Below are 27,578 nucleotides of genomic sequence, written 5' to 3' on the forward strand. Positions count from 1 at the left end.
GGGGGACTAGGGAGGGATAGTTCCTAGGACGAATGAAAGGGCCAGAAATCTCCCTCCACGCCCAAGAGGACCTCGGCACCGCAAGTAGCATAGATGCAGCATGGAACCCGTGCCATACCCTACCCATCATGCCAGTAAACTAGCAATCCGGGATAGCAACCTCACATCTGCCGAGCTACCTCGGTGGACAAAAGAGAGGGCGGCCGGATATCCGCCACAAAGCATGCCACCACCCCCGGAATCCGAAAGGTGGCTTCCAGAGATACACCTGTCGCCCGAAAGACACCCAAAGCCACTCTCCGGGATACCGGAGAGGGATCGGGACATCCCCAGGCGATCCAGATTCCACGGCAAACTACACCACCGCCAAGAACCTCAACGGAATGGGATGGACCCTGGTACCCTTTCCCCTACCTAGGAACTAGCGCGCCTGTGGGAAAAATCCCAAAGGCCAAAAAGAGGAAGGGCAAAAGGGAGGGGTGGGGAAGGGGAGGATGGGATTGGGGGTTAATTAGGTTCGGTCTGAGGAAGGTGACCGACAGGTCTAATTCCTCAGACCAAGAGCCTTTTCACCACGCCAAGGAGCCCCCCTTGAAGAGGTTCACATCCGTAGATTTTCATATCAAAAGGAAGTGATAAGTACATTTTCATGAATACACGCATCTCCTGGATACAAAAAAAAAAAAAAATCAGGATGCGAGCTTCCTCTTCTAGGGAGGTTCCTTGACGCTGGTGAGGGGCTCCTGATCTAGGGAATTGTATCTGTGCTCCAGTTCTCTAAATTAAGCCTGAATACCTTCCATCCCCCCTCCCCCACAGGTGCTGTATAACCTGCGGGTTTAGTGCTTCACCATTATAAAATTCAGTCGGTCATTCAAGTCAAAAGAATTCACAAACACAGCTACACTGTAACTTGTAAGAGAGAAGTGGAACTGAAGATGTATTCATGAAAGCTGGGATGGTGGTGTCGGGAGGATAGCAGTGCACCTCATGGTGGAAGGATTTCTCTCATGTTTTGCTTACATTTTGTGCAGTTATTTTGCCAAATTTATTTTTTCTAACCATGGGTCCTAAGAAAGTAAACAAGCAGGTGTGCGAGAATGGCCGCCGCCACTTGTCACATGACATTTTATTCATTCTAGAGTATATACCAGGTTTCTGTTATTTATATTATGTATTATATCATATTAGATAAGTTTTGATAGATAAATAAGTCAGAATTGATATTAGCATCATGTTCCAGTATTTTGTCCTGCCTCCTGAGAGCAGGAATTCTGCTGGAATGGCATTTCGGTTAATTTAAATGAGGAAAATTGACTCGGCATATGAGCAGATCGTGATACGAGCAAGGTCACGGAACGGATTAAACTCGTAAGCCGAGGTTCCACTGTACATTAGTTTTTCAAGTTATTCTATTAATAAAATTTTAATTATTCATCAGATTATGATTTCTACACACTTCATTCAGGGATCATGGTTTCAGTCTTATAGCTTGAATTTGCAATTGACTGTTTTATTAATTTTTTTGGAAGTCATTCATATCCGTGTATACAATTCTTTGTTAGCCTTTACTTGTTCATGCAAAGTCAACTTTAACTTCCTAGACTTTACAAAGGTGATGCCCTATCAAAAATAATTTTATTTTATTTCTTCGCTGTTCGCTGTATAGCCCTTGTGGCTTAGCGCTTCTTTTTGATTATAATAATAATATATTTCTTATTTTTGGGTAAACTTTATGAAACTTTTAGTATACACTTTTTACAACCTTACAATAAAAAAAAAAAATCTGACTTGTTAAGAATTTCCCTTATGAACACTGCTCCTCCCCCTTCAGCCACCCTTGGTGCTAACACAGATAAAGCTCTAGAGCAAAATTTGGTTTATGTAAAGCAAATCTGTTATCAATGGCTATCTTGCCACTAGTATGCTGACATCACAGCCCTCCTGAGTGCAGGCACTGTACATCCCACCTCCAGGACTCCAGTCTAATTGGTTTTTCCTGTATCTGGGGAAAAAAAAAAATCGTTAGTGTCCTGTTGGGCAACACCAGGTTACAGCTTAGCTGAAAAAAAGTTAGAGCTAATGTATTAATAGTACAAAAGGCTTTGTATAAAAAGTACATGCAAGAATAGATTATAATCAAAGTGCTAAACCGCCAAAGATCATACAGCGCTGGTAAAAATACACAAGAATAGTTTGGAAGATGGTTAAAACTCAGGTGAAAATTTAGTTTAGTTTCTAGGTAACATTCTTTAGAGGTTTCTAATAAAATTGTGCTAGCTATGATCAGTACCAAAGTAGGGACACACACACCCATTTGACCATAAACAGAAATATCAATCTCAATCTTAATATAATGAATCTTAACTAGTCATAAGCTGGCCTGTGATATGCCAATACTGAAACAATGTATTGAGCCAAAACAAAAGCATTCACATTGCTAAACTCACAAACTAGTATTTAGTCACTTAGCCATAATACCAACTTGCCTCATAAATTATAATACAGGTCCACCATCACAAATCCAGCAATCTGTTATTCAGCACTAATTTTGGTTAGCATAATTTCAAATTTCCAGGTTTGCCACACCAACCTCCTGGTACTGTTTGGTGGTGCAACTTGCTGCATAAGCCATTCTCATTTCTTTTTCTCCATTTATTGTTTTAACCTGCTTACTTTTAGCCCTAGCCAAGGTTTCAATGAATAAAAGAAATGCTTCTCATTATGTAAAGCACCTACACAGTACATTATCCATTAAAGATAAGGTGGCTTTGAAGCCAATGTCGGTTGCCATGAGCTCAGTCATGAAGCAGGAGAATATGCTTTATTATTATGCTAATATCAACACTACAGCTTATTTGCCTATCACAATTGATCTAATATGACATAAATAACATAAAACATGTTAAATACTCCAGAATAAATAATATTTGGCATAACACCGAGCAGTTCAACAGAGGTATGAAGAGGATATGGTATACAAACACCATTCTCCTATCCCTGTCTTGGTGGCTTATTAGAGAAAACGGAGTGTATCACAGGACTAACTGTGATATACACTCGTACTGCACCATAAACCTGAAATAAAAAAGTTATTTTCTCGATAGATTATCATACACAGCAGCATATGTGTAGAGAACCTAGGATAACCCCAAAAAAAGTCAACGTGGCTTATTTTTAGTACCTGGCTTGGGTTAGCCATATATGATTTTTGGTAAAATACATGAGTGGATGTGGGTGGGTGTGAGTTGGACCTGATAGCTTGAGCTACCAGGTCGGTTGCCGTGTTCCTCCCTTAAGTCAATGTGACCTGACCTGACTAGGTTGGGTGCATTGGCTTAAGCCGGTAGGAGACTTGGACCTGCCTCGCATGGGCCAGTAGGCCTTCTGCAGTGTTCCTTCGTTCTTATGTTCTTATGTAAATATTTGATTCCCAGCCAGGGTAGAAACATTAGGTATGTTTCTTTGCACCTGTTGTCAGTTTACCCATCAGTAAATGGGTACCTGGGTGTTAGGCGACTAGTGTGGGTGTTATCCTGGGACACTGACCTAATTTTCTTGAAATTGCATAACAAGCAGCTTTTTATACAGTAGTATGTCACTGATGTCAGCTAGGCCTGTATACCTTGTACGTGCAATAAAATAAAGATATAATATTATTATTATTATTTTCTCAGTTGTTTATTGGGTTATCTTATTCAATTATCTTATTCAAACTTGGGCAATGTATGATGGAAAGATACTTCTTCACGTACACCAAAAATGAAAGAAATCAGACCATAAATAACGGAGTTCACTTCTCAGCCATTAGCGGCATATTTTTGTATGGTTGTTATGGTTATATTCTCATTTTTCCGGTCTCATTTGATACAATGAAAGATATATTACAGAAATAGATATGATTTTTATTGCTTTCATGATGAAAAGTACCTTGAAATTGCGCTCACAGTAGCGAAAATGTTCTATTCTTTAGCGAAGCTCAAGAGTAAACAAATGACGTCACCGTCCAATATCTGTCCACCTGCCAGTGCAAATTCCAGTACGGAGTCAAGAATGGATTGCTATATCTTCGAAATTGGTCATCCTGTGTTATTTAACTATTGTAAAAGAATATGTTCATCACTTAATATTATAGCGCGAAGGTCCCCGTTTATAGCTAAAATAGAGACTTTCGGCATTATATTATTATCTGTTAATATATGTAAAATACCATGGTATTATCGCTATTATCGTTATCACTATTATTGTTATTATCACTATTTTGTAATTATCACTATTATGGTTAGGTAGGATTTCTTGTGTATATAGAGTAAGTCTCAGAACCATCCGGTGAATTGTTCAATTGTTTATGTCCGGCTGGCTGACGTGGCTCAGCTGATCCAACCTGACGACACGTCAACAGACTGGCAAGTAGTCAGTCTGCTCCCAGCTCTAGCCCTGACAACTGATCGTATATTGGCTCTTACGGTGCACAGTTGAATGGTTTTGAGAATTGGACTCTAGAGCTGACTCACTTTGTTCTTCATTACTTTGAAAGACTCTTTTGATATTTATATTTTTGGTCAGTTCAGTAATCCATAGATACTTTACGGCCAGATTCAAAGGTCTTGTTAACCCTCTGACTGTTTCCGACGTATAAATACGTCTTACGAGCCAATGTTTCTGATGTATTTATACGCATAAATTCTAGGTAGTAGGTTGGTAGACAGCAACCACCCAGGGAAGTACTACCGTCCTGCCAGATGACTGTGAAACAGAAACCTGTAACTGTTTTGCATGATGGTAGGATTGCTGGTTTTTTTCTGTCTCATAAACACGCTAGACAACAGGGATATCTTGCTACTCCTACTAACACTTTGGTCACACTTCACAGACACGCACATGCATATATATATACATACATCTAGGTTTTTCTCCTTTTTCTAAATAGTTCTTGTTCTTTTTTATTTCTTCTATTGTCCATGGGGAAGTGGAAAAGAATCTTTCCTCCGTAAGCCATGCGTGTCGTATGAGGCGACTAAAATGCCGGGAGCAATGGGCTAGTAACCCCTTCTCCTGTAGACACTTACTAAAAAAGAGAAGAAGAAAAACTTTATAAAACTGGGATGCTTAAATGTGCGTGGATGTGGTGCGGATGACAAGAAACAGATGATTGCTGATGTTATGAATGAAAAGAAGTTGAATGTCCTGGCCCTAAGCGAAACAAAGCTGAAGGGGGTAGGAGAGTTTCAGCGGGGGGAAATAAATGGGATTAAATCTGAAGTATCTGAGAGAGTTAGAGCAAAGGAAGGGGTAGCAGTAATGTTAAATGATCAATTATGGAAGGAGAAAAGAGAATATGAATGTGTAAATTCAAGAATTATGTGGATTAAAGTAAAGGTTGGATGCGAGAAGTGGGTCATAATAAGCGTGTATGCACCTGGAGAAGAGAGGAATGCAGAGGAGAGAGAGAGATTTTGGGAGATGTTAAGTGAATGTATAGGAGCCTTTGAACCAAGTGAGAGAGTAATTGTGGTAGGGGACCTGAATGCTAAAGTAGGAGAAACTTTTAGAGAGGATGTGGTAGGTAAATTTGGGGTGCCAGGTGTAAATGATAATGGGAGCCCTTTGATTGAACTTTGTATAGAAAGGGGTTTAGTTATAGGTAATACATATTTTAAGAAAAAGAGGATAAATAAGTATACAAGATATGATGTAGGGCGAAATGACAGTAGTTTGTTGGATTATGTATTGGTAGATAAAAGACTGTTGAGTAGACTTCAGGATGTACATGTTTATAGAGGGGCCACAGATATATCAGATCACTTTCTAGTTGTAGCTACACTGAGAGTAAAAGGTAGATGGGATACAAGGAGAATAGAAGCATCAGGGAAGAGAGAGGTGAAGGTTTACAAACTAAACGAGGAGGCAGTTAGGGTAAGATATAAACAGCTATTGGAGGATAGATGGGCTAATGAGAGCATAGGCAATGGGGTCGAAGAGGTATGGGGTAGGTTTAAAAATGTAGTGTTAGTGTTCAGAAGTTTGTGGTTACAGGAAAGTGGGTGCGGGAGGGAAGAGGAGCGATTGGTGGAATGATTCAAATTCAAATTCAAAGTTTATTCTCTATAAGGATTACAATGCTGAGTTTACAGAAATTTGGTTATTGTTTGGTTTACATGTAGTAAAATTGTGATTACAGAGTGTACCACTAGAACGCTTAGCATGGCTAGGCATTTCGGGCATACTTAGTTTTATTCTTAATTGTAAAATATTACAAATTATGAGGTAAGTTGGTCTTATGACTAAGTGACTAAATACTAGTTTGTGAGTTTAGCAATGTGAATGCTTTTGTTTTGGCACAGTATATAGTTTCAGTATTGGAGTATCACAGGATTCATTATTTTAAGACTGAGATTAATATTTCTGTTTATGGTCAAATGAGTGAGCGAGTGTAAGTGTGAACCACCAGGTGGTATTCGTGTAGCTAGTTGACGGGGTGTATCAGGGAGATCAGATGTTTTCTAATGGTAGTTTTGAAGGTCATGAATGTGTCTGCAGTTCTAGAGTTCTCAGGTAGGGTATTCCAGATTTTAGGGCCTTTGACATACATTGAATTTTTGTAAAGGTTTAGTCGGACACGGGGAATGTCGTAGAGATGTTTGTATCTGGTGTTATGCCTGTGGGTTCTGTCACAACTATCAAGAAAGCGTTTTAGGTCAAGGTTGATATTAGAGTTTAAGGCCCTGTAGATATAGATTGCACAGTAGTAAGTGTGGATGTACTGAACTGGGAGTAAGTTTAGATCTTTGAAGAGTGGGGGGGTGTGCTGCCAGGGATGGGATTTAGTGATTATTCTTACTGCAGCTTTTTGTTGGGTTATTATTGGCTTTAGGTGTGTTGCTGCAGTTGATCCCCAAGCACAAATAGCATAGGTGAGGTATGGATAAATAAGTGAGTGGTATAGTGTGAGAAGGGCATTTTGCGGAACGTAGTATCGTATCTTGGAGAGGATCCCAACCGTTTTGGATACTTTTTTGGCTATATGCTGGATATGGGTGCTGAAATTCAGGTTGTTGTCAAGGTATAAGCCAAGGAATTTTCCCCCATTATTTCTGGTAATTAGAGTGTTGTCAATCTTAATGTTAATTTGTGCATCTCCTGCTCTGCTACCAAACATAATATAGTAAGTTTTGTCAGTGTTAAGCGTAAGTTTATTGGCTGTCATCCAAGTCGATATTTTAATCAGCTCCTCATTCACAATGGTGTTGAGGGTGGCAAGATTAGGGTGAGAGATGATATAAGTCGTGTCATCAGCAAAGAGAATGGGTTTCAGGTGTTGGGATACGTTTGGAAGGTCATTGATGTATATGAGGAAGAGCAGGGGACCAAGGGCACTTCCCTGCGGAACTCCAGTATCAAGTGGCCGTGTTGCTGATGCTGTGTCTTTAATGGTGACGTACTGATACCTATTAGTAATGTAAGATTTGAAATAAGCAAGCGCATGGCCTCTTATACCGTAGTGGTCAAGTTTGTGGAGTAGGATTTGGTGGTTTACTGTGTCAAAAGCTTTTCTTAGGTCAATAAAAATTCCTAGTGGATATTCCTTATTTTCCAATGCTGTGTAAAGCAGATCTAGCATTTTTATGATTGCATCATTAATGCTTTTATTTTTCCTGAATCCAAACTGGCAGGGGTTGAGTATGTTTTGAGCCGTTATAAATGAATACAGTCTCTTGTACATGAGTTTCTCAAAGATTTTGGATAGCAATGGTAAGTTAGATATTGGCCTATAGTTGTTTAAGTCTGTAGGGTCACCACCTTTATGTATTGGTGTAACCCTTGCCATGTTGAGTAGTTTCGGGAAGGTGCTAGTCTCTATTGACTTGTTAAAAAGTAATGAAATAGCATGCGAAAGGACATGGGCCGCTCACTTGTACAGTAATGGTGGGACATGAGACAGATTCCCCGAGTTATTTTTAAGTGACTTTATGATCCCAATGAATTCCGTGGGCTCAGTTGGTGCAAGATAGAAGGAATTAGGGAAATTACCATCTAGGTAGTCCCTGGCATGGGCCTTGGTATGTGGGATTTTATTGGCGAGATTAGATCCTATGTTTGAGAAGAAGTCGTTTATCTTGTTAGCTGTGTCAGTGGGATGTAGTGGTGTTTCATTAGGTTTAGTTAGGACAATATTCTTGGATTTTGTCAGTTTATGGGTCCCTAGAATCTGAGAGTGTGTTTTCCAGGTCTTTTTTATATCTCCTCTAGTGTCTGTGAATCTACTGGAGTAGTATAGTTGTTTGGCCTTTTTTATTACTTTGGTGAGAGCTGATGAATAGTGTTTAAGAGTATCTTTGTGTATTAAGTCCTGTCTATATTGCTTTTCATATTGGTGTTTCTTGTCTATGGATTTCAGAATGGTGCTGGTTAGCCATGGGCAACCAAGCCGTTTGTTTGTGATCTGTTTTGTTTTTATAGGACAATGTTTGTTGTATAATCTAAGTAATTTGTTAAGAAAGATGTCTGTCCAGTCATCAATACCATTGGCCTTGGAGAATTCTGTAGGCCAATCAACAGTCTCTAGGTCAGCTGTGAACTTCCTTACTGAGGCCTCGTCATGGAGTCTAAATGAGACTTTGTTGTATTCAAGTGGTGGTTTACTAATGTTTGTCAGGAGGAAGGTAGGGTAGTGGTCTGTAGTGCTATCTGTGATTATCCCTGATTTAAGGGGGGCTAGTATATTGGTCCATATGTGGTCTATTATGGTTGCACTTGTCTCAGTGAGCCTGGTTGGTTTAGTTATTGTTGGTATGAGAAGTGTGTTGTTCATATTGTTGATGAAATCAGTTACAGGCTGATCATCTAGTAAGCCAAGGTTGATGTTGAAGTCTCCAGCTAAGAGAAGGTGGTGCTTATTCATTTGTCTGTTTGTTATTAGTGACTTAAATTTCTCACTGAAATTTGGGATGTTTGTGTGAGGTATGCGGTAAATGGCACCGATTGTTATAGGCGTCTTAAGGTTTTTTACAGTAAAATTAGCAAAAATGTATCTCCCATATTCATCACTAAAGCAAGTGGTGCTAAGACAAGATAATTGGTTAGAATAATAGATTGCAATACCACCCCCAACTTGGTTTGTTCTGCAGTTGTGAATTGCTGTGTATCTTGGCAGAGGGTAGATATCTATTGTGTCCTGCTTAAGCCAGGTCTCGGTAAGAATAATGCAGGAGAAGGGTGTCTTTAGTGATTCAAGGAGTGCTAGGAGGTCATCATAGTGTTTGCTTAAGGACCTGATGTTGTAGTTAAGTACTGATAGACTTTTAGCATTGTTTAGGATAGTGGTGGCTTGTGATGCTGTGTGATAAAGGCAGTTACTTTCCAATAGGTTTTGATTGGGTGTCAGATTATGGAGGTTTAGATCAGGGTCAACGTGATCAATCATCTTCTAGGTTTAGAATTATGGTTATTTATATCCTGAGTTGTGTGTTGAGTTCTACTACTGATATTTGTAGTGGTTGGAAGTTTGGACAAGTATATAGCTAGAGTATTTTGGTCATGTAGGGTATAGTCACTACTACACATAATGAAGTTGATGTTGTCTGTGTGTTGTGCTGGAATGAACTAAAGTACAACTAGGTATAAACTAGTAATATAAAAATACAAATTAAAAATAGAAAAAGACTCTCACTTGTAATTGCGCTAAGGTCTAATAATGACTTTTGTGGAGTCTGTTTTGAGCTAGAGTGAGCTAAAGTACAATAGGTTTAATCTAATAATATAAAAGTACAAATTAAAAATAGCACTAGTCTCTCACTAGTAATTGCACTATGGTCTAATATAGTGAAATTGGTATTGACTATGTCTTGAGGTAGAATGAGCTATGGTACAACTGAATTTAATCTAATAATATAAAAATACAAATTACAAATAGCACCAGTCTCTCACTAGTAATTGCACTATGGTCTAGTATAGCGAATTTGGTATTGACTATGTACTGAGCTGGAATGAGCTAGAGTAAAACTGTGATTAATCTAATAATATAATAAAGGAACAAGACTCTCAATTGTAATTGTACTAAGGTCTTATATAAGTTGTTTACAAGAATTAGAGTATAATTAGATTTAAATTGACAGGATAAAATACACAAATTAAGGTAGCAAGATAATAATAAAAAAAAGAATTGATAAAAATAAAAATGGCAATGACTTGGTTATAATATGCTAGTAAGATGGTAGACAGGATGACAATATAACACTAACGGTGGATTATGGGTATTATCTGCACTTTACTCTGATTCTGTTAGTCCAGCCTCACTTAGGAATGTTTTAAGGTCATGTTCTGTGGAGATGAAGTATCTCTTTCCAGTGGGCTGTTTCCTAACTGCTATTTTTCCATCCCTCACAAAGCACTGGTGGATTTTTTGGGCATAGCGCAGTTTTCTTAGCCGATAAAGAAGGTTTTGTCTCGTTTTGGTCAGGCACTCATTGACGTAAACATCAGTTTTCATAGAAATAGATGTTTTTAGTAGGTTGTTTCTTTGTAAGCTAGTTTGGAATTTTAACAGCACTGTTTTTTTACCTGCATGATAGCCCATCAGTTTGCAATCCTTTAATTCATCACTACGTATGTTAAGGTGAAGGTGGTCCTTGATAAGCTGCAGGGTGGTCTCCATGCAGGTCTCTTGGGTGACTGTGGGTGGGAGATGTTTGCTGTTAACTACAACAGCGTCAGATAGCTGCTGTTGGTCATTATGGTCTTGGAAGTTGGTTATGACATTGGCAAGTTGTTGGTCCACTCTTGATCTTTCCTCTGTAATGTTGGTAGTAAGTAGGGTGACTTGGTCTTTTAAAGTGTTGATGGTGTCTAGGGACTGGGTGTGGGTGTTGCTTTGTTGTTCTAGAGTGTCTAGTTTATGTTCTGGAGCAGTGATCTTGTTGAGGTAATCTGCATTGCTAGCCTTTAGTTCCTGCATTTCCTGAGTTAGTTTGGTGATCGTTTGGTTCTGAATCATAAGGAGTTTAGCTATTTCTGGGTCGGTGATCTTCTTGACATCAAATACTGGGAAGGAGTTATCTTGGACTGTAGCGGTGGCCATGTTTGTTGTCGTCTGTCGTGTGTTGTGGTGATGTCGGTGGGTGATGAGGGTTGTGTCCTGGCTGGCAGTACCACAAGTTTTCCTCGTTTTATTACTGCTCTCACCTTTGATGTTAGGAGTCCTTAGCTGGTTACTGGATCTTCTTTTATTGTTCTGACCCTTGTCCATTGGCTGTGGCTTCGGGTGAATAGTAGGCGATGGGTGTTGGGCGAATGTTGTGGAGTATCACTTCAGTGGCAGCGGGGTAGGAGTTGCTAGAACGAGTCCTATTAGTTGGTAATTTGTGAACTTTTGGGTGATTTCTGTAGTTGCTTTATATCATTCTGGGTATCCACACATGTAAGTGTTATGCGGGTCTTGATTAGGTCATCACTGGGCTGCTGGGAACCTCAGGTAGAAGTAAAAATAGAGGACAAGGTTCCTGTTGCCGCTGCCGGTAGTAAGGGAGAAAAAGTTAGTATACGAGAAGTTTTTACAAAGTAGAAGTGATGCAAGGAGGGAAGAGTATATGGAGAAAAAGAGAGAGGTTAAGAGTGGTGAAGCAATGTAAAAAGAGAGCAAATGAGAGAGTGGGTGAGATGTTATCAACAAATTTTGTTGAAAATAAGAAAAAGTTTTGGAGTGAGATTAACAAGTTAAGAAAGCCTAGAGAACAAATGGATTTGTCAGTTAAAAATAGGAGAGGAGAGTTATTAAATGGAGAGTTAGAGGTATTGGGAAGATGGAGGGAATATTTTGAGGAATTGTTAAATGTTGATGAAGATAGGGAAGCTGTGATTTTGTGTATAGGGCAAGGAGGAATAACATCTTGTAGGAGTGAGGAAGAGCCAGTTGTGAGTGTGGGGAAAGTTTGTGAGGCAGTAGGTAAAATGAAAGGGGGTAAGGCAGCTGGGATTGATGGGATAAAGATAGAAATGTTAAAAGCAGGTGGGGATATAGTTTTGGAGTGGTTGGTACAATTATTTAATAAATGTATGGAAGAGGGTAAAATACCTAGGGATTGGCAGAGAGCATGCATAGTTCCTTTGTATAAGGGCAAAGGGGATAAAAGAGAGTGCAAAAATTATAGGGGGATAAGTCTGCTGAGTATACCTGGTAAAGTGTATGGTAGAGTTATTATTGAAAGAATTAAGAGTAAGACGGAGAATAGGATAGCAGATGAACAAGGAGGCTTTAGGAAAGGTAGGGGATGTGTGGACCAGGTGTTTACAGTGAAACATATAAGTGAACAGTATTTAGATAAGGCTAAAGAGGTCTTTGTGGCATTTATGGATTTTGAAAAGGCGTATGACAGGGTGGATAGGGGGGCAATGTGGCAGATGTTGCAAGTGTATGGTGTAGCAGGTAGGTTACTGAAAGCAGTGAAGAGTTTTTACGAGGATAGTGAGGCTCAAGTTAGAGTATGTAGGAAAGAGGGAAATTATTTCCCAGTAAAAGTAGGCCTTAGACAAGGATGTGTGATGTCACTGTGGTTGTTTAATATATTTATAGATGGGGTTGTAAGAGAAGTAAATGCGAGGGTCTTGACAAGAGGCGTGGAGTTAAAAGATAAAGAATCACACACAAAGTGGGAGTTGTCACAGCTGCTCTTTGCTGATGACACTGTGCTCTTGGGAGATTCTGAAGAGAAGTTGCAGAGATTGGTGGATGAATTTGGTAGGGAGTGCAAAAGAAGAAAATTAAAGGTGAATACAGGAAAGAGTAAGGTTATGAGGATAAAACGATTAGGTGATGAAAGATTGAATATCAGATTGGAGGGAGAGAGTATGGAGGAGGTGAATGTATTCAGATATTTGGGAGTGGATGTGTCAGTGGATGGGTGTATGAAAGATGAGGTGAATCATAGAATTGATGAGGGAAAAAGAGTGAGTGGTGCACTTAGGAGTCTGGAGACAAAGAGGGGAATGTATGAGAGTATAGTTTTACCAATGCTCTTACATGGGTGATGAATGTTGCAGTGAGGGGAAGGCTGGAGGCAGTTGGAGGCTGGAGGTTGTTGAGGTGGTTCGGACATGTAGAGAGAATAACTTTAAGAGTGTATCAGTCTGTAGTGGAAGGAAGGTGGGGTAGGGGTTGGCCTAGGAAAGGTTGGAGGGAGGGGGTAAAGGAGGTTTTGTGTGTGAGGGGCTTGGACTTGCAGCAGGTATGGATGAGTGTGTTTGATAGGAGTGAATGGAGACAAATGGTTTTTTTTTTGCTGTTGGAGTGTGAGCAAAGTAATATTTATGAAGGGGTTCAGGGAAACCGGACTCGAGTCCTGGAGATGGGAAGTACAGTGCCTGCACTCTGAAGGAGGGGTGTTAATGTTGCAGTTTAAAAAGTGTAGTGTAAAGCACCCTTCTGGCAAGACAGTGATGGAGTGAATGATGGTGAAAGTTTTTCTTTTTCGGGCCACCCTGCCTTGGTGGGAATTGGCCAGTGGAAGAAGAAGAAGAAGAAGAAGAAGAAGAGTTATAATGTCTAGAGTGCCTCAAAATCCTTTGTCAACTGAAGTCCTAAGTGAAAACGAAAATTTAGGTCTCTATTTATTGTTCAGCCGATCCTTACTACCTGGATCTTCAAATCTGAAATATAGAGTACCCCTGCATACCGATTTTAATCCTTGCAAGAGGGCTAATTGGTATGCGAATGAATTTTCCCCATTAGAAATCAAATTAATCTGAGCAAGACACCCAAAAGTATGAAAAAAAAAATTTTACCACATGAAATGTTAATTTTAATACACAAACTTAAAAAGGCATGCATAATTACATGACACTTACTTTTATTGAAGATCTGGTGATGATTGGGAGGAGGGGAGATAAAATTTTAGTGTTTATAAGGGGAATCCCCTTCCATTAAGACTTGAGGTGTCGAGTCCTTTTCTGGGGTTACTTCCCTTCTTTTAATGCCACTAGGACCAGCTTCAGAGTCATTGGACTTCTTTCGCACAACGTATCTGTCCATAGTGGCCTGCACCTCTCGTTCCTTTATGATTTCCCTAAAGTGTTTCACAACATTGTCAGTGTACAGGTTGCCAACATGGCTTGCAATAGCTATGTGAGGGTGATTTTCATCCATGAACCTTTGCATAGATTTCGTTAATCTTTGTAGTAACCAACTTCTTCAATTTCTCTCTCCCCCTTCTCTAACCCAGTTTCCTTGAAGTTGATCTATCAGCTCTTCATTGTCCTCTTCCACATCCTGCCCACTAACCTCCAATCCCAAGGACTTTCCCAATGCCACAATCCTCTCAGGGTTAGCCTCAAACCCTTCAAAATCCCTTTTGTCTACACATTCTGGCCACAGTTTCTTCCAAGCAGAGTTCAAGGTCCTCTTAGTCACTCCCTCCCAAGCCTTACCTATAAGGTTTACACAATTGAGGATATTAAAGTGCTCTCTCCAAAACACTCTTAGAGTCAGTTAAGTTTCTGAGGTCACTACAAAGCACCTTTCAGAGCTTTTGTGTACAGTTTTTGGAAGTTTGCAATAACCTGCTCGTCCATGGGCTGCAGGAGAGGAGTGGTATTAGGAGGCAAAAACTTCACCTTAATGAATTTCATGTCCCCATAAAGTTGCTCTGCCACGTCTGGGATGACCAGGGGCATTGTCTAATAGCAGGAGGCACTTAAGTTCTAATTTCTTTTCAGTTAGGTAATCTTTCACATTGGGGGCAAATGCATGTTGTAACCAGTCATAGAAAAAGTCCCTAGTGACCCATGCCTTACTGTTTGCCCTCCACAGCACACACAAATTCTCCTTGAGGACATTCTTTTGCCTGAACGCTCTGGGAGTTTCAGAGTGATACGTTAATAAAGGCTTCACTTTGCAATCAGCAGCAGCATTGGAGCACATCAACAAAGTAAGCCTGTCTTTCATAGGCTTATGTCCTGGTAGTGCCTTTTCCTCCTGAGTAATGTAGGTCCTGCTTGGCATTTTCTTCCAAAACAGGCCTGTTTCATCACAATTAAACACTTAGACAGTGAAGGACTGAAACCTGAACATGTACTTCTTGAATTCCTGCACATATTTTTCAGCTGCTTTGTGGTCCGAACTGGCAGCCTCACCATGCCTTATCACACTATGTATGCCACTACGCTTCTTAAATCTCTCAAACCAACCTTTGCTGGCCTTAAATTCACTCACATCAGCACTAGTTGCAGGCATTTTTTTAATTAAATCCTCATGCAACTTCCTAGCCTTTTTGCTTATGATCGCTTGAGAGACGCTATCTCCTGCTAGCTGTTTTTCATTTATCCACACCAATAAGAGTCTCTCAACATCTTCCATCACTTGCGATCTTTGCTTCGAAAACACAGTTAAACCTTTGGCAAGAACGGGTTCCTTGATTGCCTTTCTAGTGCCCGCAATGGTTGATTGGGGTTTCTTTTACAACCTGGCCAGGTCGGCGATACGCACTCCACTTTCATACTTATCAACGATCTCTATTGGAATTCTCACCCTTATTGCTGTAGGGTTGGCACTAGAAGCTTTCTTGGGACCCATGGTCACTTATTTTCCAGATAAAGCACCGAAAACACTATAATAATACGAAATATTCGGACTGTATGCTTGGATGTTACTGCAGAGGCTGGCTGGTAAACAATGGCACGGGCAGCACATGTGAGGCTGGCTGAGGGCGCACATTGGACGCGTCTCGGACAAACAGCGGTGAGTGAGTTTTTAAGCGGTATGCGGATTAATCGTTATGTGATGCCAACAGTATGCGGGGGTCCACTGTATTCTATGATCGGCCCTTTTCAAGATTCTGATATTAAAATGCTATCAAAGGAAGATTTAATAAGGGATCAATTCCTTGATCCATCCCTAGAGAAATTACGAGAGATAGCTATTACAGAAGACGACGCCCAAGACCTGGAAAATTGTTACTACCTTGCTAACGGTATATTAATGAGAAACGAAAAGTCTCTTTTGTCTTCCGACGATCATCTGGCTACCAGCAAACATCTAGTAGTGCTACCTAGCACCTTTAGAGAATTGGGAGTAAAGAAAACGCTGGGCAAAATAGCCAATCATTTTAATTGGCCCAGAATGAAGGAGACTGTGGAAAGCTATCTAAAAGGTTGCCAAGTGACCGGCATACCTTCGCATACAACTACACCAGTTCCCCTCATTCCGATTCCCGTCAGCGGTGAGCCCTTCTCACGCCTGATAATAGATTATGTTGGTCAGTTACCCAAGACTAAACAAGGGAATCAATATCTGTTTACAATTATGGATATCATTACTCGATATCCAGAGGCTATCCCTTTGAGAAAAATTAATTCTCGCATCATTGTTCAAGCTTTGCATAAATTTTTCTCACAGGTGGGGATTCCCCGAATAATTCAATCACATCAAGGTTCAAATTTTACCTCTAAGATGTTTCGTGATGCCTTATCACGCCTCGGAATTAAGTCCGTATTTTCTGTTGCTTATCACCCTCGGTCGCAAGGAGCCCTCGAACGATTTCATCAAACATTAAAATCAATGATGAGAGCATATTGCGAGAAGTTTTCCAAAGATTGGGACGAAGGAATACCATTCCTCTTGTTCGCCTTGAGGGAAAGCGAACAAGAAAGCACTGGGTTTAGTCCATTTGAACTAATTTACGGACACCAAGTACGCGTCCCCCTCGCCGTACTAAAAGATTCATGGACAGGAAAATCAGAACCCTCGCTTAAAACAACTCCAACTCTAATACAAAAGCGTTTGTCACAACTGAGGGAATTAGCCTCAAAAAACTTAGTTAAGGCCAAATCCAAGATGAAGCATTGTCATGACAAACCCACACGCTCTCGTTTCTTCAAAACAGGTGACAGTGATGGCACAGAAATTCTTACCTGGACACACTCTGAAACCTAGATACGAAGGTCCTTTGGAAGTGATTGAGCGGCTCAATGAGGTAAATTATGTACTACAAACTCCAGGAAAGAGAAAAGCAAAATGTACTTATCACATAAACCAACTTAAGGCTTACCACCCTAGTATCGTACCACTTTCGACAGTTCTTCCTTTAGATGAAACTGAAAATGTAAGTCTGCCCAGCATATCTAAAGCGATAGAAGTACGTTTAAAAAACTCAGAGACATTGCAATCTCTTGATACCTTTCTTATGGACCTTGATTTGAAGAAAGCCAAAGATATCAAAGACTTGATATTACGTTATGAGGTTTTATTCGATGACGTCCCTAGGTGTTGTACATTGGAAATTCACGACATAGATGTACAAGTAGCAAAGCCTTGCAAACAGTCACCTTATAGGGCAAGTCCGCTCAAACAAGAAACGTTAAACAAAGTAGAATTTTTGTTGTCCCATGGACTCATAGAATGGAGTAAAAGTCCGTGGGCCTCGCCCTGTATATTAGTTCCCAAGCCTGATGGAACTTATAGAATGTGCACTGATTATCGTAAGGTTAATGCTCTCACGGTACCAGATGGTTTCCCACTACCCCGTATTGATGATCTAATAGACAGAGTATCAGGAGCCGCCTATGTCACCCGCCTGGATTTATTAAGGGGCTATTACCAAGTGCCGCTTACCCAGCGAGCCCAAGAAATATCCACATTTACTATACAAGGTGGATTATTCAATTATCGTGTTATGCCCTTCGGGTTGTGTAACGCGGCCTCTACCTTTCAGCGCCTGATGAACCTGCTGACCAATGATTTAGAGGGAGTGGATGCATATCTAGATGATCTTGTTATATATATAGCAATGAGTGGGAGCAACATTTAATTCGCCTGGAAACCTTATTTAAGAAGTTAGAAAAGTACAACTTCACCATAAATTTAGCAAAGTGTCAGTTTGGACAAGCCAAGATTAAATACCTCCGTTTTTGTATAGGTCAAGGTGAGGTACGTCCTGTTGATGTAAAATTTAGGGCCATTGCCGAGTTTCCTATCCCTCAAGATAAAAAGTCTATACAGATGTTCCTTGGAATGACTGGTTATTATCGACGTTTCTGTCCTAATTTTTCTCAGGTTGCATCTCCTCTTACTGAGTTAACCAGTAGTAAGATAGAGTTTTGCTGGACGAAAGATTGAGAGATAGCTTTTATTTTTACAGTGGACCCCCGCATAACGATGGCATCACATAGCGATTTTTCCGCATACCGATTACTTTTATCGCAAAATTTTTGCCCCGCATACCGATTAAAAACCCGCTTACCGATTTTCGTCCGAGACGCGTCCAATGTGCCCTCAGCCAGCCTCACATGTGCCGGCCGTCCCATTGTTTACCAGCCAGCCTCCGCGGTAACATCCAAGCATACACTCGGAATATTTCGTATTATTACAGTATTTTCGGTGCTGTTTCTGGAAAATAAGTGACCATGGGCCCCAAGAAAGCTTCTAGTGCCAACCCTACACCTCAAAGGGTAAGAATTACTATAGAAATGAAGAAAGAGATAATTGATAAGTATGAAAGTGGAGTGCGTATAGCCGACCTAGTCAAGCTGTACAAGAAACCCCAATCAACCATCGCTACTATTGTGGGCACCAGAAAGACAATCAAGGAAGCTGTTCTTGCCAAAGGTTCAACTGTGTTTTCGAAACAAAGATCGCAAGTGATGGAAGACGTTGAGAGACTCTTATTGGTGTGGATAAATGAAAAACAGCTAGCAGGAGATAGCATCTCTCAAGCGATCATATGTGAAAAGGCTAGGAAGTTGCATGAGGATTTAATTAAAAAAATGCCTGCAACTAGTGATGATGTGAGTGAATTTAAGGCCAGCAAAGGTTGGTTTGAGAGATTTAAGAAGCGTAGTGGCATCCATAGTGTGATAAGGCATGGTGAGGCTGCCAGTTCGGACCACAAAGCGGCTGAAAAATATGTGCAGGAATTCAAGGAGTACATAGAAACTGAAGGACTGAAACCTGAACAAGTGTTTAATTGTGATGAAACATGCCTGTTCTGGAAGAAAATGCCAAGCAGGACCTACATTACTCAGGAGGAAAAGGCACTCCCAGGACATAAGCCTATGAAAGACAGGCTTACTTTGTTGATGTGTGCCAATGCTACTGGTGATTGCAAAGTGAAGCCTTTATTAGTGTATCACTCTGAAACTCCCAGAGCGTTCAGGCAAAAGAATGTCCTCAAGGATAATTTGTGTGTGCTGTGGAGGGCAAACAGTAAGGCATGGGTCACTAGGGAATTTTTCTATAACTGGTTACACCATGCATTTGCCCCCAATGTGAAAAATTACCTAACTGAAAAGAAATTAGAACTTAAGTGCCTCCTGGTGTTAGACAATGCCCCTGGTCATCCTACAGACGTGGCAGAGCGACTTTATGGGGACATGAGCTTCATTAAGGTGAAGTTTTTGCCTCCTAATACCACTCCTCTCCTGCAGCCCATGGACCACCAGCAGGTTATTGCAAACTTCAAGAAACTGTACACAAAAGCTCTGTTTGAAAGGTGCTTTGTAATGACCTCAGAAACTCAACTGACTCTAAGAGAGTTTTGGAGAGATCACTTTAATATCCTCAATTGTGTAAACCTTATAGGTAAGGCTTGGGAGGAAGTGACTAAGAGCACCTTGAACTCTGCTTGGAAGAAACTGTGGCCAGAATGTGTAGACAAAAGGGATTTTGAAGGGTTTGAGGCTAACCCCGAGAATCCTGTGCCAGTTGAGGAATCCATTGTGGCATTGGGAAAGTCCTTGGAGTTGGAGGTTAGTGGGGAGGATGTGGAAGAGTTGGTGGAGGAGGACAATGAAGAACTAACCACTGATGAGCTGATAGATCAACTTCAAGAGCAAGAGGCCAGACCTGGGGAAACTGGTTCAGAGGAGGGGAGAGAGAAATTGAAGAAGTTGCCTACTACAAAGATTAAGGAAATCTGTGCAAAGTGGCTTGAAGTGCAAACCTTCATGGATGAAAATCACCCTCACACAGCTATTGCAAGCCGTGCTGGTGATTATTACACTGACAATGTTGTGAAACACTTTAGGCAAGTCATAAAGGAACGAGAGGTACAGGCCACTATGGACAGATATCTTGTGCGAAAGAAGTCCAGTGACTCTGAAGCTGGCCCTAGTGGCATTAAAAAAAGAAGGGAAGTAACCCCAGAAAAGGACTTACTACCTCAAGTCCTAATGGAAGGGGATTCCCCTTCTAAACAGTAAGAAGATAATGCTCTCCCCTCCTCCCATCCCATCAATCATCACCAGATCTTCAATAAAAGTAAGTGTCATTTAATTGTGCATGCCTTTTTCAGTTTGTGTGTATTAAAATTAACATTTCATGTGCTAAAAAAAAATTTTTTTCATACTTTGGGGCGTCTTGCACGGATTAATTTTATTTCCATTATTTCTTATGGGGAAAATTCATTCGCATAACGATTATTTCGCATAACGATTAACCCTCTTGCACGGATTAAAATCGTTAACCGGGGGTCCACTGTATTATTTTTTTATTATCACACTGGCCAATTCCCACCAAGGCAGGGTGGCCCGAAAAAGAAAAACTTTCACCATCATTCACTCCATCACTGTCTTGCCAGAAGGGTGCTTTACACTACAGTTTTTAAACTGCAACATTAACACCCCTCCTTCAGAGTGCAGGCACTGTACTTCCCATCTCCAGGACTCAAGTCCAGCCTGCCGGTTTCCCTGAATCCCTTCATAAATGTTACTTTGCTCACACTCCAACAGCACGTCAAGTATTAAAAACCATTTGTCTCCATTCACTCCTATCAAACACGCTCATGCATGCCTGCTGGAAGTCCAAGCCCCTCGCACACAAAACCTCCTTTACCCCCTCCCTCCAACCTTTCCTAGGCCGACCCCTACCCCGCCTCCCTTCCACTACAGACTGATACACTCTTGAAATCATTCTGTTTCGCTCCATTCTCTCTACATGTCCGAACCACCTCAACAACCCTTCCTCAGCCCTCTGGACAACAGTTTTGGTAATCCCGCACCTCCTCCTAACTTCCAAACTACGAATTCTCTGCATTATATTCACACCACACATTGCCCTCAGACATGACATCTCCACTGCCTCCAGCCTTCTCCTCGCTGCAACATTCATCACCCACGCTTCACACCCATATAAGAGCGTTGGTAAAACTATACTCTCATACATTCCCCTCTTTGCCTCCAAGGACAAAGTTCTTTGTCTCCACAGACTCCTAAGTGCACCACTCACTCTTTTTCCCTCATCAATTCTATGATTCACCTCATCTTTCATAGACCCATCCACTGACACGTCCACTCCCAAATATCTGAATACGTTCACCTCCTCCATACTCTCTCCCTCCAATCTGATATTCAATCTTTCATCACCTAATCTTTTTGTTATCCTCATAACCTTACTCTTTCCTGTATTCACCTTTAATTTTCTTCTTTTGCACACCCTACCAAATTCATCCACCAATCTCTGCAACTTCTCTTCAGAATCTCCCAAGAGCACAGTGTCATCAGCAAAGAGCAGCTGTGACAACTCCCACTTTGTGTGTGATTCTTTATCTTTTAACTCCACGCCTCTTGCCAAGACCCTCGCATTTACTTCTCTTACAACCCCATCTATAAATATATTAAACAACCACGGTGACATCACACATCCTTGTCTAAGGCCTACTTTTACTGAGAAATAATTTCCCTCTTTCCTACATACTCTAACTTGAGCCTCGCTATCCTCGTAAAAACTCTTCACTGCTTTCAGTAACCTACCTCCTACACCATACACTTGCAACATCTGCCACATTGCCCCCCTATCCACCCTGTCATACGCCTTTTCCAAATCCATAAATGCCACAAAGACCTCTTTAGCCTTATCTAAATACTGTTCACTTATATGTTTCACTGTAAACACCTGGTCCACACACCCCCTACCTTTCCTAAAGCCTCCTTGTTCATCTGCTATCCTATTCTCCGTCTTACTCTTAATTCTTTCAATTATAACTCTACCATACACTTTACCAGGTACACTCAACAGACTTATCCCCCTATAATTTTTGCACTCTCTTTTATCCCCTTTGCCTTTATACAAAGGAACTATGCATGCTCTCTGCCAATCCCTAGGTACCTTACCCTCTTCCATACATTTATTAAATAATTGCACCAACCACTCCAAAACTATATCCCCACCTGCTTTTAACATTTCTATCTTTATCCCATCAATCCTGGCTGCCTTACCCCCTTTCATTTTACCTACTGCCTCACGAACTTCCCCCACACTCACAACTGGCTCTTCCTCACTCCTACAAGATGTTATTCCTCCTTGCCCTATACATGAAATCACAGCTTCCCTATCTTCATCAACATTTAACAATTCCTCAAAATATTCCCTCCATCTTCCCAATACCTCTAACTCTCCATTTAATAACTCTCCTCTCCTATTTTTAACTGACAAATCCATTTGTTCTCTAGGCTTTCTTAACTTGTTAATCTCACTCCAAAACTTTTTCTTATTTTCAACAAAATTTGTTGATAACATCTCACCCACTCTCTCATTTGCTTTCTTTTTACATTGCTTCACCACTCTCTTAACCTCTCTCTTTTTCTCCATATACTCTTCCCTCCTTGCATCACTTCTACTTTGTAAAAACTTCTCATATGCTAACTTTTTCTCCCTTACTACTCTCTTTACATCATCATTCCACCAATCGCTCCTCTTCCCTCCTGCACCCACTTTCCTGTAACCACAAACTAATGCTGAACACTCTAACACTACATTTTTAAACCTACCCCATACCTCTTCGACCCCATTGCCTATGCTCTCATTAGCCCATCTATCCTCCAATAGCTGTTTATATCTTACCCTAACTGCCTCCTCTTTTAGTTTATAAACCTTCACTTCTCTCTTCCCTGATGCTTCTATTCTCCTTGTATCCCATCTACCTTTTACTCTCAGTGTAGCTACAACTAGAAAGTGATCTGATATATCTGTGGCCCCTCTATAAACATGTACATCCTGAAGTCTACTCAACAGTCTTTTATCTACCAATACATAATCCAACAAACTACTGTCATTTCGCCCTACATCATATCTTGTATACTTATTTATCCTCTTTTTCTTAAAACATGTATTACCTATAACTAAACCCCTTTCTATACAAAGTTCAATCAATGGGCTCCCATTATCATTTACACCTGGCACCCCAAACTTACCTACCACACCCTCTCTAAAAGTTTCTCCTACTTTAGCATTCAGGTCCCCTACCACAATTACTCTCTCACTTGGTTCAAAGGCTCCTATACATTCACTTAACATCTCCCAAAATCTCTCTCTCTCCTCTGCATTCCTCTCTTCTCCCGGTGCATACACGCTTATTATGACCCACTTCTCGCATCCAACCTTTACTTTAATCCACATAATTCTTGAATTTACACATTCATATTCTCTTTTCTCCTTCCATAACTGATCATTTAACATTACTGCTACCCCTTCCTTTGCTCTAACTCTCTCAGATACTCCAGATTTAATCCCATTTATTTCCCCCCACTGAAACTCTCCTACCCCCTTCAGCTTTTAATCAGTTGCTTTCTTCGTCACCCGTATTGAAAAGTCCTGACTTTAATCAACCCTTCTATTTACACATTGATGCCAGCGGTTATGCTGTGGGGGTGGTGTTACTTCAGAAATCCCCCTCTATTGATATTTTGCATCCTATATCTTATTTTTCTTCAAAGTTGAAACGTCACCAAAAGAATTACGCCACTGTAGAGAAAGAAGCTCTTGCCCTAGTAATATCTTTGGAACATTTTGACATTTATCTGGGAACCTCCCCCCATAAAATTATGGTATTTTCTGATCACAACCCTTTAATTTATATTAATTCTATATAATCAAAGAACACCCAAATCCTCAGGTGGGCTCTGAGGATCCAACCTTATCTGATTAGTATTCAATACTTAAGTGGATCCCTTAACATAATTGCTGATACCCTTTCTTGCCCTTGAAAAAAAAAAAAAATGTATACCTTAAAATGTAAAGTTAAGAAATGAGTACTCTTAGAGCCTAATTTGTATATATATTATATATTTTTGTTAATGATTTTCTTTTATATTGACAGTATGACTATGAAAGCCGCTTCGTTGATGGGACGAAGTATTAAGTACACATGGATGACCCTGACAGTCACGTCTGAGACTCCTATTCTCGAATTATGATGGAAGCCACTCCAGATAGTTCTTCCGGCCATTGTTCCAAAAGCTCATCCTCTGGCTCCATCCTTATCCGATCGCCGTGATGCCCATTGCCTGCGCTACTATGTACGCTCTCATGATCTCCGCAATCCTTCCATTTATAGAATGGTCACTGATATTAGTAGACATTCTTTATTTGTTCGCCGCCCCTGCTTACTCCGTCCCTTCTCTCTTCGCCTTCATTCGCTCTTGTCTTCTCTTCAACTACCACCTTTCTATGTACATGTAGCATCTCACTTTTCCCTACCCCCCTGGGAGGTCCCAGCTGTTCGAGTCTGTTCTTTCTCCCTCCCTTGCTCGAAAGCCCAACTGTCTACGGTCGCTTCCCGCTCTCTTTTTCTTGACCACTTTCACTCTCATTCTCATGCCATTGCTGTGTACACAGATGGCTCTAAGTCTTCTGACGGCGTAGGATTCGCAGCAGTGTTTCCGGACAGCGTCGTACAAGGGCATTTACTATCTTCGGCTAGTATTTTTACTGCTGAATTATATGCCATCCTTACAGCACTTATCCGTATTGCATCTATGCCTGTGTCATCATTTGTGGTTGTCTCAGACTCCCTTAGTGCTTTACAGGCTATACAAAAATTTGATACACCTCACCCCTTAGTCCTCCGTATCCAACTTTGGCTACGCCGCATCTTTACTAAGCATAAAGATATTGTTTTTTGTTGGGTCCCTGGTCATGTTGACGTACAGGGCAATGAACAGGCAGACACTGCTGCGCGGTCAGCAGTACATGACCTACCAGTTTCTTACAGAGGTATTCCATGTACGGACTATTTTGCTGTAATATCTTCCCACCTTCACACCCGTTGGCAACAACGTTGGTCTACTATGCTCGGCAACAAACTTCAGTCTATTAAACCGAGTATAGGTTACTGGCCGTCTTCTTATCACCAGTGTCGAGGTTGGGAAACTACTCTCTCCCGTCTTCGCATTGGCCATACTCGTCTTACTCATGGATATCTCATGGAGAGGCGTCTTGCTCCTCTCTGTGAGAATTGCCAAGCTCCATTATCAGTCAGCCACATTCTGTTGGACTGCCCACTTTATCAACGAGCACGCAGAATTTACCTCTGTCGTCGTCTTCGCCCCGCTGCTCTCTCTTTACCTTCCCTTCTCGCTGATGGACCCACCTTTCATCCGGACTCTCTTATTGACTTTTTGACAACGACTGACTTACTTCACAAATTCTGATACTTTCAGCCCTTTCTACTTGTATCTCTTGCTACCCTCTACCCCCGTACTATCCCCTGCCCCGCTGTTTTCTGTAACCTGCTGATCATCCCCCCTCCCTCCTGCCATCCAATTCCCTTGCTTCCTTCCCTACCCTGCAGCGCTGTATAGCCCTTGTGGCTTAGCGCTTCTTTTTGATTATAATTATAATTATAATCATCCTCTGGCAAATAACCATGCTGATCGAGTTATTTCTTCTCCATTCTTCCGTCATACTACATGCCTTATTTACCAAGAGGACGCTTATTATAAAGGAGATATTACCAAGGACGCTTGCAAACTCCCTACTGCGACCTATTGTCGTACAGGGGGGTGTTATATCTTCGAAATTGGTCATCCTGTGTTATTTAACTATTGTAAAAGAATATGTTCATCACTTAATATTATAGCGCGAAGGTCCCCGTTTATAGCTAAAATAGAGACTTTCAGCGTTATATTATTATCTGTTAATATATGTAAAATACCATGGTATTATCGTTATCACTATTATCGTTATCACTATTTTGTAATTATCACTATTATTTTACTATTATGGTTAGATAGGATTTCTTGTGTATATAAAGTTTAAGTCTCGGAACCATCCGGTGAATTGTTTATGTCCGGCTGGCTGACGTGGCTCAGCTGATCCAACCTGACGACACGTCAACAGACTGGCAAGTAGTCGGTCTGCTCCCAGCTCTAGCCCTGACAACTGATCGTATATTGGCTCTTACGGTGTACAGTTGAATGGTTTTGAGAATTGGACTCTAGAGCTGACTCACTTTGTTCCTCATTACTTTGAAAGACTCTTTTGATATTTATATTCTTGGTCAGTTCAGTAATCCATAGATACTTTACGGCCAGATTCAAAAATCTTGTTAAATCTTGTACCTTTCGTATTTTGAGTTTACAGTCTTGTTAAGAAAGAGACGTAAATATTAATGAGGACTTAGATACAGGAAGAATAATTAAACTTCCTTATTCATATGACATTTCTATGATTTGGAACTAAATGTATATGGTAATTTTATTGTACAAAGTATTAAGTTAAATTAACTACAAAGAGAAGATAAAGTATTGTATTTAAATACTTTAATAAATTTGAATATTATTCTATGGAGTTTCCCAGTTGAAATTATTTCCCCTAGACTCTAAAATACCTATAACTCGGATCCAAAATCTTGTTGTATAAGAGATAAATGGTAACAGGCCACATTCTGAAGTTCTTTAAAAAAAATTCTTATTCGCAACATGGATTGACATTATTTATACAATTACAATAATGCAGCAGTCTGCATAACACTTTTTTTTTTTGTGAATAAAAATTCCAAATGTAAAGCAAAAGTAATATAAAAGGGGCCTGGAGCCATGATTAATGAACAGAAGATGTTATTTTAGTGCCAGGAATGTCTGCATTGTTTATTCTGGGTCTTATTTTGAAATTGGCATCTGTTGAAATTTGTGTGAAATAGGCCAAATTGCCAATTTCTGACCACTTTATTGGGTAGTTGAAATAAGTGAATGGGCGGTTTCTTGTACTCAGTCAACAGACTAGAAGTAAATAAGTTTATTCGGGTATACACAAATAGTTACATACATTATCATATATATCAGTGTATGTATAGAGAACCTGGGATAACCCAGAAAAGTTATAACAAAGTGACTTATTTCTAGTACCTGGCTTGGGCTTGCCATATATGATTTTTGGTAAAAAATTTTTTTTCTCGGTTGTTTGTTGGGCGTTCTCACTGAAACTTGGGCAATGTATGATGGAAAGATGCTTCTTAACGTACAACAAAAATAAAAAAGACGGACGATAAATAAGGGAGTTAACTTCTCGGCCATTAGCCGCCTCTTTGCAGTATATTTTCGTGTGGTTTTTATGGTTGTTTTCTCATTTTTTTGGACTTATTTAATAGAATGGAAGATATATTATAGAAATAAAAATGATTTTGATTGCTTTCATGATGAAAAATACCTTGAAATTTAGCTCAAAGTAGCGGAAATGTTCGATTTTTGCCGATGTTCAATGAACTTTGTGTAAGTCAAGTTGGTTAATTTTATTAAGTGTATTCTAACCTAACCACTCTCTAATCTGGCACAATACAGGTCCCAATGATGCCGGATTTGTGATGGAGGACCTGTACTAT

At 40.4% G+C, this 27,578-nt stretch overlaps 1 protein-coding gene across 3 annotated transcripts in view; it reads right to left on the reverse strand.

Moving 5' to 3' along the window:
* Window positions 1-7,357: 7,357 nt before the first annotated feature.
* The window catches only part of LOC138853538 (uncharacterized), a 49,666-nt gene continuing 29,445 nt past the window's right edge, over window positions 7,358-27,578 (reverse strand). For all 3 annotated transcript variants that reach the window (XM_070090782.1, XM_070090784.1, XM_070090783.1), the window contains exon 3: window positions 7,358-11,507. In XM_070090782.1, the coding sequence (XP_069946883.1) occupies window positions 7,910-9,424 (1,515 nt within the window). In that variant the 5' untranslated portion in view covers window positions 9,425-11,507 and the 3' untranslated portion in view covers window positions 7,358-7,909. The remainder of the gene's footprint in view (window positions 11,508-27,578) is intronic.

Source organism: Cherax quadricarinatus, chromosome 33 (assembly GCF_038502225.1).
Source record: "Cherax quadricarinatus isolate ZL_2023a chromosome 33, ASM3850222v1, whole genome shotgun sequence".
NCBI classification, from domain to species: domain Eukaryota; kingdom Metazoa; phylum Arthropoda; class Malacostraca; order Decapoda; family Parastacidae; genus Cherax; species Cherax quadricarinatus.